The sequence below is a fragment of the Eurytemora carolleeae genome, unplaced genomic scaffold (assembly GCF_000591075.1).
Source record: "Eurytemora carolleeae unplaced genomic scaffold, Eaff_2.0 scaffold1360, whole genome shotgun sequence".
Classification (NCBI taxonomy): Eukaryota; Metazoa; Arthropoda; class Copepoda; order Calanoida; family Temoridae; genus Eurytemora; species Eurytemora carolleeae.
Window position 1 is genome coordinate 17,534 of NW_019397253.1, and position 15,478 is coordinate 33,011.

A 15,478-nucleotide genomic window follows, 5' to 3' on the forward strand; every position below is an offset into this window, starting at 1 on the left:
TAATGTTCAAGGTCAAAAAATTGTTTGTGTACATCTGAATAAATAAATCTGTCATCCAAATGCCTGAGCTATTAATACCTATCAATTTGCAACTTGATTTTGTATGATTTAGAAATAATGCCAGAAAAGTTGACAACCTCTGCGGTTTGGCTTTGAAGACGGCCAAGATCAATGCTGGCTTGGCAAATCCCAATGACAAAGTGAAATATTAAATAAGTTTGAGTTTGTAGAGAGAATTGTCGATTTAAATTTTTTTAATCTAAGGAAAATTGACGATATGTTAGTTTTATGATGCACGAAGAAAAATGACGGCTTGAAGTTGAAAAGAAACATTTCAATACTAAAAATTTTACAAGAAAGAGGCGCGACACTCTTTGCACTTAAAATATCAAATATGATAAAGTATTCTATAAAAATATGAATCACTATATTAAAAGCAAAAAAATTAATGTAGCATTCTTTTATTTTTACTCCACGACATGAAAACAAGAAACCAAATTCTATAATAAAAATGGCTTTACTTTGACCTATTCGTCTTATGATTTTAGAAAACTGTCTTAATTGTCTTTTCTCTCGCATCTTATTCAGCTATTCTAAGATCAACTTCAGATGAAGCTTCTGTAATAGCTTCCTCTGCAGCAGGCTCGTCAGCAGTTACCTCTTCCGCTACTGGCTCTTCGGCAACAACCTCTTCAGCAGCAGGCTCTTCGGCAGCAGGCTCATCAGCAGCAGGCTCTTCAGCAGCAGGTTCTACGGCTGCGGGCTCTTCAGCAGCAACCTCTACAACTGCAGGCTCTTCGGCAGCAGGCTCCTCAGCTGCCTTAGAATCAACCTCTTCGTCAACTACTTCGGGTGCAGCCTCAGCAACAACTTCGGGAGCAGCCTCAGGAGCAGCAGCAACAGGAATGTTAAAAGGGACACCAGCGAGGGTGTAAGTGTATTTAGGAATTACAGCTGGAGTATTTACAACTGCATGGTTATAGTAAGGAGAAGCAGCATACCCAAAAGGAGCAGCATAGCCGTAATGAGCAGCAGCGTAGGTAGGAGTTAGGATCTCATGCTGATGCTGTCTTTGAACAAGCTCTATTTTAACGGCATCTGCTGGTGTTTCCGCATCAACCTTCTCGAAACCGGATGTTTGGTAGGTTATTGTGCTTTTAGCTAGAGTAGGGTAATGGTGGTAGGCGTAGGGGGAGTAGAGGTGAGGAGCACTCTGGGCAACTGTGGCGCAGAAAAGAACAATCTAGGATTAATCAAAAATTATTTAGCTTTAAATAGTTGTAATGGTGATTTTTAAATATTTCATATAATTCCTGTTAATTGTTTATTTATCTTCTAAATAAATTTCTCTGGTAAAAGGAGAAAAATAGTTAAGTTTAAGGTGTCAGTACTTGCAGCAACAAAGAAAAAATAAATATAAAGGGAAAAATAAAAAAAATAAAATAAAAATAAAGCAAGAAACTCAAAAGCCATAGTAAAAATGTGCTAGAATTTGTTTTTTCTTCAATTTTTTAAATTTAGCTCTGGGTTTTTGTTGTTAAAACCTTTGTAACTTTTATATTAGGTATAGTACGTAAACATGAGACTGTGAAGAAGACATGAATCTCTTAAAGTATGAAGATTCTAGTGTTAAATGAAGTTTTCTGCCTTGACTGTAGTCTTTAAATTGCTTACTAAATGATATGACAAAGAAAGAAACAAGTTTACAGTTGGAGGGAATCATGAATATAAGGAAACAAGTAAAAATTCCTAACAGTCGTCTCTGAGTCTGAAGTCTCATCCTTTGTGGGTAAAGGTAAAGGTTTTAATTTTAAATCTTTTAATCGCCCCTCATGACTTATTTCCCCGCTCTGAAAGAAGAGGGGGGGGGGAGTAATTAGAATATTTTCCCCCACACAACCAAAATCTTTAGCAGTTTAATTGCACGGCTCTGGTTTTATGCTGATTATAAGCGCGCATGCACATACCAATGTTTTCATGGTGGATGGATACGTTGAACTGGTGAATAAAACCAAAGCAACAGAATATATAACCACTATATGCCCCGCCCACTAAACCGGCAAGAGCCCCTCCCCCCTCCCTTGCCTAATATACAACGCCCAGCTATTAAAAATGAAAGCATGGTCAGGATCTGAACGCCTGTCTGCTAAACAATGAAGATTATAAAAGAAAAAATATATAAAAGGAAATAATTTATTAAACAATGACGACAGTTTTTTTGTGTGAACATTTTTTACTTGTTCTCACAGTTATGAAGTGGAGTGGCCTGTTTTGTTTTGGATCAAATATAAATGCCCGAAGCTTCTAAAGCGTCTATTTTTAGAATATATAATCATAATCATATAATCAATTTTGAAATGCATACAAGATTTTTATAAAACGTATATCTGTACTATATAGATAATTTTTAAAAGAAGACATATAAAGTAAAGTGCATTTAAGGATTCAAGATGTTTATAAAAATGTGTAGTTTTAATTTTGATATAAAAGATGCGGTAAAATGTATTTCCACCTGCTCTCACTAGACCAGACAAGACCAAAATTATGGGGATTTACCGACTTACCTTGAATAACTTGTCTGGTTGTGATTTTACATTAGATAATAAGAGAGAGAGAGAAATAGACTACATTGGTTCAACAAAATTACTTAAAGGGAGTGACCGGCAATGTAAGGTAGTTGAACTGAGTATGCAGTGTTGTGGAAAACGTCTTTCATTTGAGACATACTAAACTTTTAAAAGATCTGTAAATCCTTTCAGAATCGGGGTTTTTTAAATTAATAAATAACGACGACGAAAAATAAAGTAAAAATCACACAGTAATCTATAATTAGATGGTTGGGAATATATTTCTCAAAAGAAATTTGTCAATAAATCAATGCTAAAATCAATTATTTCGTTTTTATTATTATATTGAGTTTCTTATTTTCTTTGAATTTATTCGCAGATTTCTTTAAATTCGTCAAAAGTCGTTTTTTCAATAATAGTTCTGGAAAATCTGCAGAAAACCACACGAAAAATGAGGAACCATTTTCAGGACTAAAAATAAATTTAAAATAAATATGTATATTTATTTTGATTATAACAGCTAATTTTTATTTTTTCAACCTGTTCCGATAAATGACGTCTGTACTTTATTGAAGAACATGTTACATTTTATGTCGTCGTTATTTAATAATTAAAAAAAAACTAATTCTGAAAACGTATCCACCCCCAAAGTAGGAGTTTTGAACGTCAAATTTGCGCTCAAACTCATGATTTACAGATCTTTAAAAAGTTTAGTATGTCTCAAATGAATCCGAAAGAAGTTTTCCACAACACTGCATACTTAGTTCAACCACCTTACATAGCCGGTCACTCCCTTTAACACGTTTTTCTCAACTGTTTTTTTAAAGCCATCAAGATTTCAATCTAAAGTAAGTTTTACCATGGTTTACACCAATATGTAATCGAAGTTTTAAATACGTATGCATACGAAATCAGATGTGTGGATACTAGATGTAATTTGTTATTAGTTCACCGTTCAAATCTCCCCACATAGATACAGACTGAAAAAGTTTGCAACGAAAAAAGTTAAAATATCCACATTTATTTATTTACACAATTACATTCCGATAAAACAAAAACCATCAGCTACTGTAATAAAAAAAAAAACAATTTCATTGTGAATATCTAAACGGTTCTTATATTTCAAGGCGTTATGATACCATCTATGTATTTTGTGGTAAAGTACTGTATATATGCTAAAAACCCAGGGAATAAGAATGAAACCCCGGTCAAACGCAAAGCCTTTGTTTAATGCTTGAATTACGGCGCAATAAGTACAATATTGTTTAGGGCATATAACCAATATAATGAATCAAATTTGAATTTATTTAACTAGGCTTTCAGGGCGCTTCGCACCCATTTTCTAAAACAATTGTGAACATTTTCTCTTTAATTGTATACATTGTAAAAAAGTTCGCGGATTTTATAAAAAAAAATCGTGGATTTTCAAAATTTAATGAAATTCCAATTTAGTTGGAGGCTAATTTTTGAAATTTTGATCATCCTTAAACTTTCCCTGGGGTCATGTGATGTCCCACACAAAATTTGGTTCCAATCGGTTAAGCCGTTTTGACAAGGGTGTAATTTACAAGTGTTGTAAAACCCATATTTAACATGTAGCAGACATATTTATCTCTAATTCTGCTCCACGGGACCACGACCCCCCACCCCTCTCCCCTTCCCAAAAAATAAACAATGCCACACAGCTCTGCTACTAATTAGTAATTGTAAATTGTAGGTACATTCCAAACTAGGCTCGCAAAGGTTGGCCCATTATGGATATTCAAATGTACACCGGTTGTACGTGAATGCCGTCCCTATCTCTGAGAATCCCTAAGCAATTGGATTTTATTTAAATGAACTAGGGGTGTACACAGGAAATGGTCCCGAGGAGAGCATACATTTTTTTCTCCAATAATATGATTGTAGTTAATGCCCTACTCCAACAAATACTTTTAGATCAGTACCAATCCAGGTATAACCATTCGTGTCCTTATGTATATGTCTTGCAAGATAAAACTCCACAATTTCAAACCGATACGACTCTATCTGTATTCTCAGGTATCTGTCTTACAAGTTACAACTCAATTTAGAACTCCAGGTTCCTCAATAATACTTTAGTCAATATCAAACCGGATACGACTCTATCTATATTCTCAGGTATCTCTTTTACAAGATACAACTCAAATCTGTCCCGTTTGCTACACTCGGATATATTACTCTCACACCGTAATCAATCAGAGTATTATTCCAACTAAAGTATATTTTGAGTCTTATGATACAGGTAAATTTAACGCGCGTAATTAGGCTAAATCATAATACAAGTTTTACGTAGTGATTTACAAGAGTAGTTAATTGATAATGAGCATAACTAGTTTACAGATAATGTACATTGTAAGATAAATATAGGTACGTTCAGGTTTACAGATATAGGGTTTACTACGATATTTGCTAAATGGGGGGGGGAGGGAGTTTTTTAACAATAGGGCTAGCTTTCAATTATACAGCATCCTCATTAGCCAACAAGGCTCCCAACCTCATCGCTTCAACTGTAGGTTTCTTTTTATTCCAAAGTCGGCCCCAGTCTAATGGGATCCTAATGATGAGATAAGCAACTGAGGGTGTCAAACCAAAAATCAGGACGGCTACAATGATAATGAGGGTGAAATACTCTATAGTTAAGCTGATAAGGATAAACTCCTTGATCATTGAAAACTCCCTTGAGACAAATCCCAAGGGGTTGAGATCATCTAACAATTCTGCTCATCTGGACTGTACATCGCTGAGCATTCCATCCAAATTGAAGACCCAACTCAGCATATTACTTGAACCTAAAGCACATTTTTCCATAACAAACAGTGAGTTCATGATCTTCTGGTGGGAGTATTTCATATAACTGGGAACACTCTTATAATCCTCCTGAGACAGTTATTTAATCCTATGTTATTTGTGATGCTTAATGGCGTTTTCTGTATAATGAACAAATTGATCCAACCAAACCATATGATGCTCAACAAATCTGTATACTGGAAGTGAAATTAAAGGAAGCATTTAAGATCTGGCATGAGGGAATAGTAGCAGGACATCGAGGAGTTAGCGTACATTAGACAAATTTCAGAGAATGTTTTTTGTAAGATCAGCATGTGAAAAGAACCGAAGATTAGTAAAACATTGTGATATTTGTTTATCTAAGGAAAGGGACAAATGATGCTAATAAAGGAGAGAAAAATTGAGAAACCAATGATGTTAACAAAGGAGAGAAAAATTGAGGAGCAAATGACAGTAATGAAGGAAAGAAAAATTAAGGAACCAATGATGTTAATAAAAGAGACAAAAAATCTAGGAAACATTGATGCTCAAGAAGGAAACAAAATTTGAGGAAACATTGATGCTCAAGAATGAAAGAAAAATCAAGGAACCCTTACTGTTAAAGAAGGGAAGAAAAATTGACAAGCCACTGATGTCCAAGTTTAAAATTGGTGAAATTATCAGAAAAATCTCTTCTGCATCAGCTAAAGTGAAGGAAGTTTACAAAAAGGTACAACAAGGCTAGTTAGAATAGATGTATTTATGGAGTTAAGAAGTGAAAATAAATAGCATGGTTTTCTGAGCAACCCAACCAGAAATAAGACAAGAATAGATGTATACAAGAGACAAGACAAGAACGAAATCAAAGTATGGATATTATAGGGATCGTTAGCCCTATAATGATCCACATTCCTTCCCTCCCACCCAATTTTAACAAATATAGTAATAACCCCTATATCGTTAATCTCTGAATAGACCTATTGGTAAATTACATTTTTACCTGTACCATTAAACCCAAAAAAAAGTTAGTTGAATATGAACTCTGTTTGATTACGGTAAGACATATTAGTTCTCGGTAGAGAAGTATAGAGTTTAAGAGCAAGTTGTATCTGGATTGATACATACTAAAGTATTATTGGAGAGGATAGAGTTCGAGAGCGAGTTGTATCTGGATTGATACATACTTAGGGATGTTAACGTTTTCATTTTTTTTGAAAAACTATCGTTTTTTTTGTTTTCCTATAGTTTTTTGTTTCGTTTTCCGATCGTTTTAAAAACTATCGTTTTTTTAAAAAGTTTTTAAAACAACTGTTTTTAAAATGATCGGAAAACGAAACAAAAAACGATGGGAAAACAAAAAAAAAGATCGTTTAATGATCATTTTCAAAAACAATTAACAACCCTATACATACTTAAGAATACAGAGAGAGTTGTATGTATCTGGATTGATACAGACTAAAGTATTAATGGAGTAAGGCATTAGGTACAGCCCAATTTTCAAATTTGTTACCAACGAGTTTCTTTAATTCATGTTTTTACATCCAATAAAAACAGGTATTCCAAACAAGTACATGACAAAAAAGACCATTTAGAGTCAAAGAAATTACATTTTTACCATAATTTTATTTTGCTGTGTTCTAAGCATTTAAACGCTTGTTGGAAAATTAATGGTTAGAAACAAGAAAATAAGATTTCATCTAATTATGCAATTTGAAGCAGATGCATAGTAACATAGATTAATAGCAACACAGATAGAACACTAGAGAGAGAAAGGACCTGTTCTACGCCGCATGCGGGTAACTCCTTTCTGCCTGGCTGCCTCAGGATTATCGTGAACTAAAAGCCCATAAATCTTGAAAAGACGGCATCTGGTGTTCTATCTGTGTTGTTATTAATCAATGTGTAGAAGAATAAAACTGTTGCACTTGAAGTATAAATATACAAGTTTCAAAGCTGGAAATTTAACGTCTTTAGATAACTTCAAACAAAACTATTTTTAGACAGAGCATTATCTAAACTTGGATTATATATATGTTGGTTTGTCTGTTGGGGTGTATGTATCCACTAAACGTCAAAACGACTGAACCGACCTGCAGGTCCAATCTAGCTCTCTCGTGAACACGGGGAAGGTTTATAGCCGTGTGAACATGTCACCTACAGTGGTAGGCGATTATATCAATGCAATGAAGACGACATTAAATTCAAATTTTGATTTTATCAAGTTGTTTAACAGCATACAGATACAAATTAACAAAGAAATCAAGAGAAGCAAAAAAGGTTCTCGTTGATTACTTGTAATTACTTGTAATTCGAAAAAAGCTTCTTAACAATAAAAATTGTATAAATCTATATAACAAAACAAGACAATCCTATATATATATGTACCATATTGCACAGAAAATTCATCTTCATTGTATTGTAATAATCGCCTATCACGGTGGAACAAAATTTGATTTAAATTATTCTGGAAATTCATCGATACTAATTACTAAAAGAAAAATCTGAGGAAATTTTAGTTTAACGGTGTACGAAGAACAAACGGAGGCTTGAAAAGCAACATAAAGCAATAATCCTTTTAGGGAACCCACGGGCCGGTGAGATATAATGACATCCTTAGTGCATATTTTACTCATAAATTCAATTTTAAAATAAGATAACGGGATTAACGTTATTTTGCACAAAATTTTAAGAATTTATTTTGGTAGCAAATTCCAAATTTTGGAACATATCTACATAAAAAAAAATCCGGAAAACCAAATTTTTTTTGAAAATTAAAATTCTGGAAAAATTGCTGAAAAATGTATTTTCTAATATTTTCCACAATTTTACAGTCATAACCAGAAAACTACGGAATAGGAAGACGACATTATACCATTTCTGAAGTGCATTTGATGTTGTTTAAAGCATATAGCTTTACTTGAAAGTTTTAGAATTACTTATTAAGTAAAATGAATCTGCTTACATCGCGAAATTACTGTTCCTCATGTTCAATGTGCTATTAAAAGTCATTATTTGAGTTTAAAAGTCGACTTCCTATTCCAGAGTTTTCTGGTTATCATTGTATCAAAATTCATCATGGCTCAAAAATATATTTTTAAAAAATCCGCAAATAAATTTTAAATTAAAACTTCACTTCTTTGGTTTTAGAGGGACCCACTGAATTGTTAAAAATTAAGGTGCATTAAAACTTACTATTAGGAAAGAAGTAATGATTGCAGATATCTGCTTTAAACTTTTTGCGGATTTTTTGTTCTGTATCTCTTTTAAATCTTACCGTTGTTCCAGAATTAATAGTGTTAACGGTGGGAAGCGCCAAAAAATTTAATTAACGGTTTATGAAATCTTCAATGTTGTGAAAAAGACGACATTAAAACACAAAACACGTAAAAAAATATTTTTTTACCAGTTTCATGCAATTTTGTTGCAGAAAGACTAAATTTACTGGGTTTTTTAAAATCAGTTTCGTTTTCGTTTTAATTGTTAATTTTTTTTAAATGGCTAGTCCATTTCGTTAATGCTTTCAAAATTTATGGATTTTGCTGTTTGTTAAAGGATTCTTCCGTTAATTTTTGAAAACCTCCGTTTCGTTAACAGAACTAGGCTTATCTCAGATTTTTACTCACCCTGTTTATACGTGTCAGTTTAAAAGTTTTATTGCTTCATCATATATAGAATATGGACAACTTTGCAGTTGCGTGCACTAACAAGAAACTGCAATCTTTCCTAGGTTTATTTTGATAAATCACTAGATTGGGAACCCAGTGTGGCCCAGGAAAGTCATAGTTAGTCCCACAGTTAACCCGCCCCTGACAGTAAATTATAATTTTGGCTATTTTTTAGCTATTGACTGAGGATTATAGTTGTCTATCCCTAGAATTAACTCTTTAATTGACAATTATGGTTGTCTATCCCTAGATTGAACTCCTTGACTGAGGATTAGTTGTCTATCCCTAGATTTACCTCCTTGACTGAGGATTAGTTGGCTATCCCTAGATTTAACTACTTGACTGAGGATTAGTTATCTATCCTAAGATTCACCTCCTTGACTGAGGATTAGTTGTCTATCCTAAGATTTACCTCCTTGACTGAGGATTATAACTGTCTATCCCTCAGCCCCTTTTTGTGAATGTTTATCTTGACTTTTTCATTTTCTCACATTTTTATAATCTTCTTGACTCACTATCTTAAGTAGAGTTGTTATTTTCTGCAGTTCTTTCAATTAATATCCACATGTTTTTTGTAAAACTAGGCTTTTAGGGTGCTTCGCGCCCATCTTCTATTTAAACTTTTAATTGTGGCTTTATCTCTGAACATCTTCTCTTTGTACAGTATAAAACAAAAACAAAAAAAAGTTTGCGGATTTCATAATATTTTTTTGCGCATTTTAAAAATTTTCCAAAACTTTTAAACACAAATTTTTAAAATTTTGATAATTCATAAACCTTCCCTGGGGTCACGTGAAGTCCCACAAAAAATTTGGGCCCGATCGGCTCAGCCGTTTTGACGTTTATTGGATACAAACAAACAAACAAACAAACAAACACCCAGACAGACAAGCCAAATTTATATTGTAAAATATGTTAATATCTAATAAACTGTTGTAAAAGGTACAGATAGATAAAATGTGATTTCTCCATAGAGTAATAAAACTCTATGGATTTCTCTTAAACTATCCCAATGATTTCCTTGCTCAAGAAATGGTTGGCTGATTTAAGAATTATCGTTTTCTTACACCGAGTTGACCGGTGGTCAGTTAAATTCACTCATTGACAAATTTTAAGTCTGAAGGGCAGAGTTTGTTTGTTACTTACAGGCGCGTATACAGGATTTTAGCCAGGGCAAGATTTCTCGTGTAGAGCTAAAAAAAATGTTGCCCCCCCCTGGCTGTTTTTTGCTCCCCCTTGGAATAGTTTTGGTCAAAAAGTCAATTAACACCATAAAAATTCATCAAACACATTAAATTTTTGGATTTTACTAACATTAGAGAGTCTAAAAACAATTTATTTGCTCGAAAAATGTTCTTTAACTTTTCAACTTTAACGCCATCACTTAGCTCAATCACAGCTAGCCAGTGGCGCAACTAGCATTTTTGTGAGGGAGGGGGGCGAAATTTTATTTTCAAGGGCTGGGTAGGGGAAACATTTTTTAAAAAAAACCGCTACAATTTCAGACTCAATAAGAAAGCGCTGTTTCAAGGGTTGGGGGGCCGGAGGGTAAAATTGGGGGCTGGCCCCTCCGTGGTGAAAATTTTCGAAAACGAAAGCGCTGTTTAAAGGGTTGAAGTCGAAAAAAAACAGAAATTTTTAATTGTTGCAGGTGTGGCTCTGTGTTCAATATATATCCAATTGCTTATTCTTGAGTTAAACAAAATTTAACTTCCAATACTGTACTGTTAAATGACCACCTTGAGTCGACTCGTTGAATGTGTGCGCGAAACGCAAAAAATTCTGTTCTTCCAGCGTCTTTTTATGTAATTCTTTGTGTCTGGCTCAGTCATATTCACTGTGAGTATTAAGTCCCTATTGCAGTCTACAACATCAAATTTGTGTAACTCATCTACTAGTCAACGTTTGCCCATAATCCATATATATGGTCTTTCTGTAGTCCCTCTGTCCTTATTTGCCAATAAAGGGTAAACCCAGTTTCCTCTTCTATTGCCTGCAAAATTCCAAATAGTCTTTGTTATTTCTTTAAATTGCTCTAGATTTCTATGTCGTGTGAATTGTAATCCCCAGAAGAAGTAACATATTTATATATGTAGTTACTTTTGTAACTACATATATAAATATATGTATTCCTGACTTCCTTTAAGTTGAAAAAGAGACAAAAATTACTAGTTAGAAACTCTAGCAGCAATGATGCGCAAAGCGCCAAAGAAAAATTTTGTATTTTATTCTAAATTGGCAATATTTTATAAAAGTTGGTCCACAATCATGACTGTGATAGTCGACTGAGGGGGGCCAGAGGGGGGCCCCCAGTCTAAAAGTTTCATGATCCGTCCCGGTACAACACGTACTGTATATGCAGTTTATCGTACATTCAATAGCCTGGCAATACCACAGTGGGGGGGGGGGGGGCAAAATCGGGTTGCGCCACTGCAGCTAACTCTGAATCATTTATCACAGTTTCATTAACAAATTCAATTTTCACTATAAAACGTAATTTCTTTGAAATATTTAGATAGAATTTACTCTTCACATTCACCAACTCATTTATAATTATACTTTAATTTCTAGGATTTGCTATAATGCTTGCACAAACATTTCAATGACTTTATCGGTATGAGAGCTAAGACAGCCTTGTAGGTAGTAGTGTTAACGTTTTCATCTTTTTTTTGAAAAACGATCGTTTCGTAATGAAAACGACGACGAAAAATCGAAAACGAAACGATTGTTTTCAGAAACAATCGTTTTTTTCAGAAACGATCGTTAACGACGACCCTTCCTTAACGATCATTAAGGACGACCCTTTGTCCAAGATCGTTAACGAAGAGAGGAACCCGACCTTTTAACTTCATGTAAGACGACATTTAATAAATTTGCATGTAATTTTTTTTTCAAATACGATCGTTTTTCCAAAAACTACCGTTTTTTATAAAGTTCGTCGTGTCGTTATAACGATCGTTAACGTCAACCCTTCGTTGACAAATCGTTAACATAATGGCAAAAAAATTTTTGTTGTTGCAAAAACGATCGTTTTTTCAAAAGCAATCGTTTTTGAAAAACAATCGTAAAAAACGTTCGAAAATAGTTTTTAAAAAAGAGCTTTTCAAAAACGATCGTTATTCGTTTTCTAAAAGTTCAAAACGATTGAAAACCGAAACATAAAACGATTAACAACGATGTAAGTAAGTCCATCAGTGCATGGGAGTTAAGTCTACTCTCCGTCATTCCAGTCAGAACATATTGTGTAATGAAGTATTTTTTCTTTACAGAAGGCTAAAAATTCTCTATCCTTCTTTCGACGTTATTGGAAACGTAAGCACTAGCTGCACGGCATTCACGGCATAAGCTTCCTGGTTTCCCTGGTTTCAGTCACAATTTTGTATTAACAGGGAATGAAGACAAACCCTTAGTCTTTGTCATTGTCAGTGTTACTTTTTAAATGTAGTTTCATTAATAGTTTGTATTTACCAGAGGCGGGGGGGGGTATGAGGACTAACCCCCCCCCAGGGGCGGAAATAAGGATTCTGTAGGGGGGGGGGGGTACATTTTTTAATTTGGCACGCGAAGCGCGCTGAATTTTTTTACCCCCCCTCCCCCCGAATTTGTTTTACCCCCTAGAAAAATATCATGATGTATATCAAATTATTGGTTTTAGTTGGGTTTGATTTGCATTTTTCACTCATTTCTGGCATTTACAAACTCCATCAAATAAAGGCAATTAATTAATTTCCTACCTTTCAGCTTTCACATTGTTTTATATCCTTTATTATAGTCATTCATTTTACATTAACTACAAAGATCTGTAAAAAAATGAATTTATTTTAAATAACATATTAAATAGTTTTACTGTAAGAGGAAAAAGATGCAACTTTTTTAAATCTTTAGAAAAGCTATATATACTCTGCAAAACTTTGAAAAATGTTGTCTTTGTTTATATTCTAATTTCTTATTTCTAAAATTTTCTTGTCGTCAATGTACTAGGTCTAGGTATATATGTAAATTTCACTATATTAAAAGAGAAATTTACATTTTAAAATTTAATTCTTAAATAATCTTGATCACTTTTTTCCTTTAAATGGTAATCATGGACATGGACTATGGAGAATGGAGAGTTACTAAACATTTGTGTCCCCTAGATTCTAGGGGGGTAAGTAACCCCAATAACCCCCCTTATTTACGCCACTGCTCCCCCCCCTCACTGTGTAAGTTTTGAACAGTAAATAGATGATACTGTATAACCAACCTATTTAATGTTCAAATAATTCATGCAAGGCATCACATTAGAAGCGACAGCTGTATCGCAATCTGACAGGATATAAAAACAGGGAAGGAGCACGGAAGATTTGAATACTTTAGCGGCAGGCGGCGGCGTGAACTGCGGACACGTGGATTGAAAGAGGAGTCAGGGCGGCAGCGTGAGAGAGCTACCGCCAGGCCGTCTGGGAGAAAGGGCGAGTCTCTGTGAAAACAAAGGACTGTATAGCGTATTCTACTATTAGGATAGCAGAACATAGATGAAGCTCTCAATCCTAAAATCAAACTTTTGTTCGTTGATCAAATAAAAAGCCGCAGGGGGCAGAGATCTCTTGAACTGTATATTTCCACACAGAAGATATTTTTCTTTTAAATTGATGAAATATAAAAGCATCATCATCAGGGGCGTATGANATAATAATAAAAATAATAATAACATTAGAAAATAAATTTGTGAAGTTTATTCGATTCTTTGCTCTAAAGAACCATTAATGAAAATTTACTTATTGTTATCAATGAAAAAAAAAATTGTGAACTAACGATTCTTTGAATTAATTATTAAATGTATTATATTCATGTATAACAAAGATCGTAATGTAATTCTTCTCGACACTCGAAACTCGAATTACTAGAGAAAAAGATATTTTTTACATCTTGAAAAAATTGGATTATTTAATTTGAAAAGGTATCTAAAAAGTGTAAGGATTGGATAAGTAGGTCTAATTATGATCTGTTTACGAGGTCCATGTTTTGCATAGTAAAGTGTAAACGCTGAATTTAAAATATTTCTAATTTTTTATTCTTTCTATAAGAAATCAGAGCTATCACACTTTTCAAATCTTCAACAACTGGAGAGTGAAGAACATAAAAACATTAGTTTGCTGTTCGGGTTTAAAGGGACCCCCCCCTCACAAACAAATATATATTATTGAGGAGAATTAAAAAAAAAAAATTTTGAAATAAAAATCTTTTTTAGCCTATAAGTATGTATTGTTGCGCAGGGGCAAATTCAAAGATTTATCGAAACATGGATAAACAGGAGAACAAAAGGAACATCATAAGTTGTAGTAGTTTTTTGAGTCAATAGAGATTATTTTTACAACCATTTTTTGTATAAATAATATAAACAATTTTGTATCTTTAAAATAATCTCGATACGGAGATAATAAATATCTAGATTTCAAAGAGATAAAGATAGCAGGGAGGAGAAGTATTGAACAAGAATGGAGCAGTCAGACTGGAGCAGTTAGAATGGATCAGTTAGACTGGATCAGTCAGACTGGAGCAGCCAGGATGGATAAATTGGGTCAGAGCAATTGTCAGTCTTATTTATCAATCTATAGATAATAATTACGATTACAAAAATAAAGTACAGGGTTATTCATAATACATTATTGGTTCATTATCGACAATTATTTATTTCCTTGTTGTTAACTGGATTTAATGTTAAGTTCCTTTAATACTAAAATGTAAGGAAGGTTTAACCTGAATAATCGAACCCAAAAAAGTAAAAAATTTAATTTAATAAAATTCATGTAATTCAAATTTTAGTGTATCTTTCAAATTGTGAATGTCGCCTTCAAGCAGTAAAGTGAGGTGATCGACGCAATTCACAGTCAAACATATAATTTAAAAAAATGTTTAATTTTGTATCAAACAAAATAAATAATTGATTCGTTTGGTGTACCATATACTTAATCCATCTTGCAGTATTATTTTATAATATGAAATAAATTGAACAGAAATATTTGCGACGCAGCTAGGCGCCTGACACTATATATATATGAATTATGATTGCCGCCATTTGCAATCTGACTTTGTAACTGTTTTGTTATCCTGATAGAGAAATATCAATTCTCAACTGATGGAATCCACTATTTCTACAAGCTGCCTGAATATTTCCCAAAGAAGGCCTAAATTTAGGGGCCTAATTTAAACTCACAACACCTGTTTATCCCACCACACGAAGTACAATTTCTCTCTCTTCTCTGCTAGGAGGGCAAAACTAAAGTAGAGTCAGGAAATCGTACTTTCATTTTCTCTCTCTCTCTCTCTCTCTCTCTCTCTCTCTCTGTCTTTTCCTGAGAGAGAGGAGGTGGGGACCAACGAGGTAAGATGTAAGATTTGTAGCCTTTAATTTTACAACATTAGATTTTATTCAAAATTATTTCTGAAAAAGAATCTGAGCTCGCGATTTTTTTCCTT

The 15,478-nt window shown here is 33.7% G+C and overlaps 1 protein-coding gene across 1 annotated transcript; it reads right to left on the bottom strand.

Moving 5' to 3' along the window:
- Window positions 1-445: 445 nt before the first annotated feature.
- Window positions 446-2,043, bottom strand: LOC111713052 (proline-rich protein 27). The gene is made up of 2 exons (XM_023487843.1): window positions 1,968-2,043; window positions 446-1,243 (listed from the first exon to the last, which is right to left on the bottom strand). The coding sequence occupies exons 1-2, from the start codon at window positions 1,977-1,979 to the stop codon at window positions 581-583; spliced, it is 675 nt and encodes a 224-aa protein (XP_023343611.1). The 5' UTR covers window positions 1,980-2,043; the 3' UTR covers window positions 446-580.
- Window positions 2,044-15,478: the final 13,435 nt, after the last annotated feature.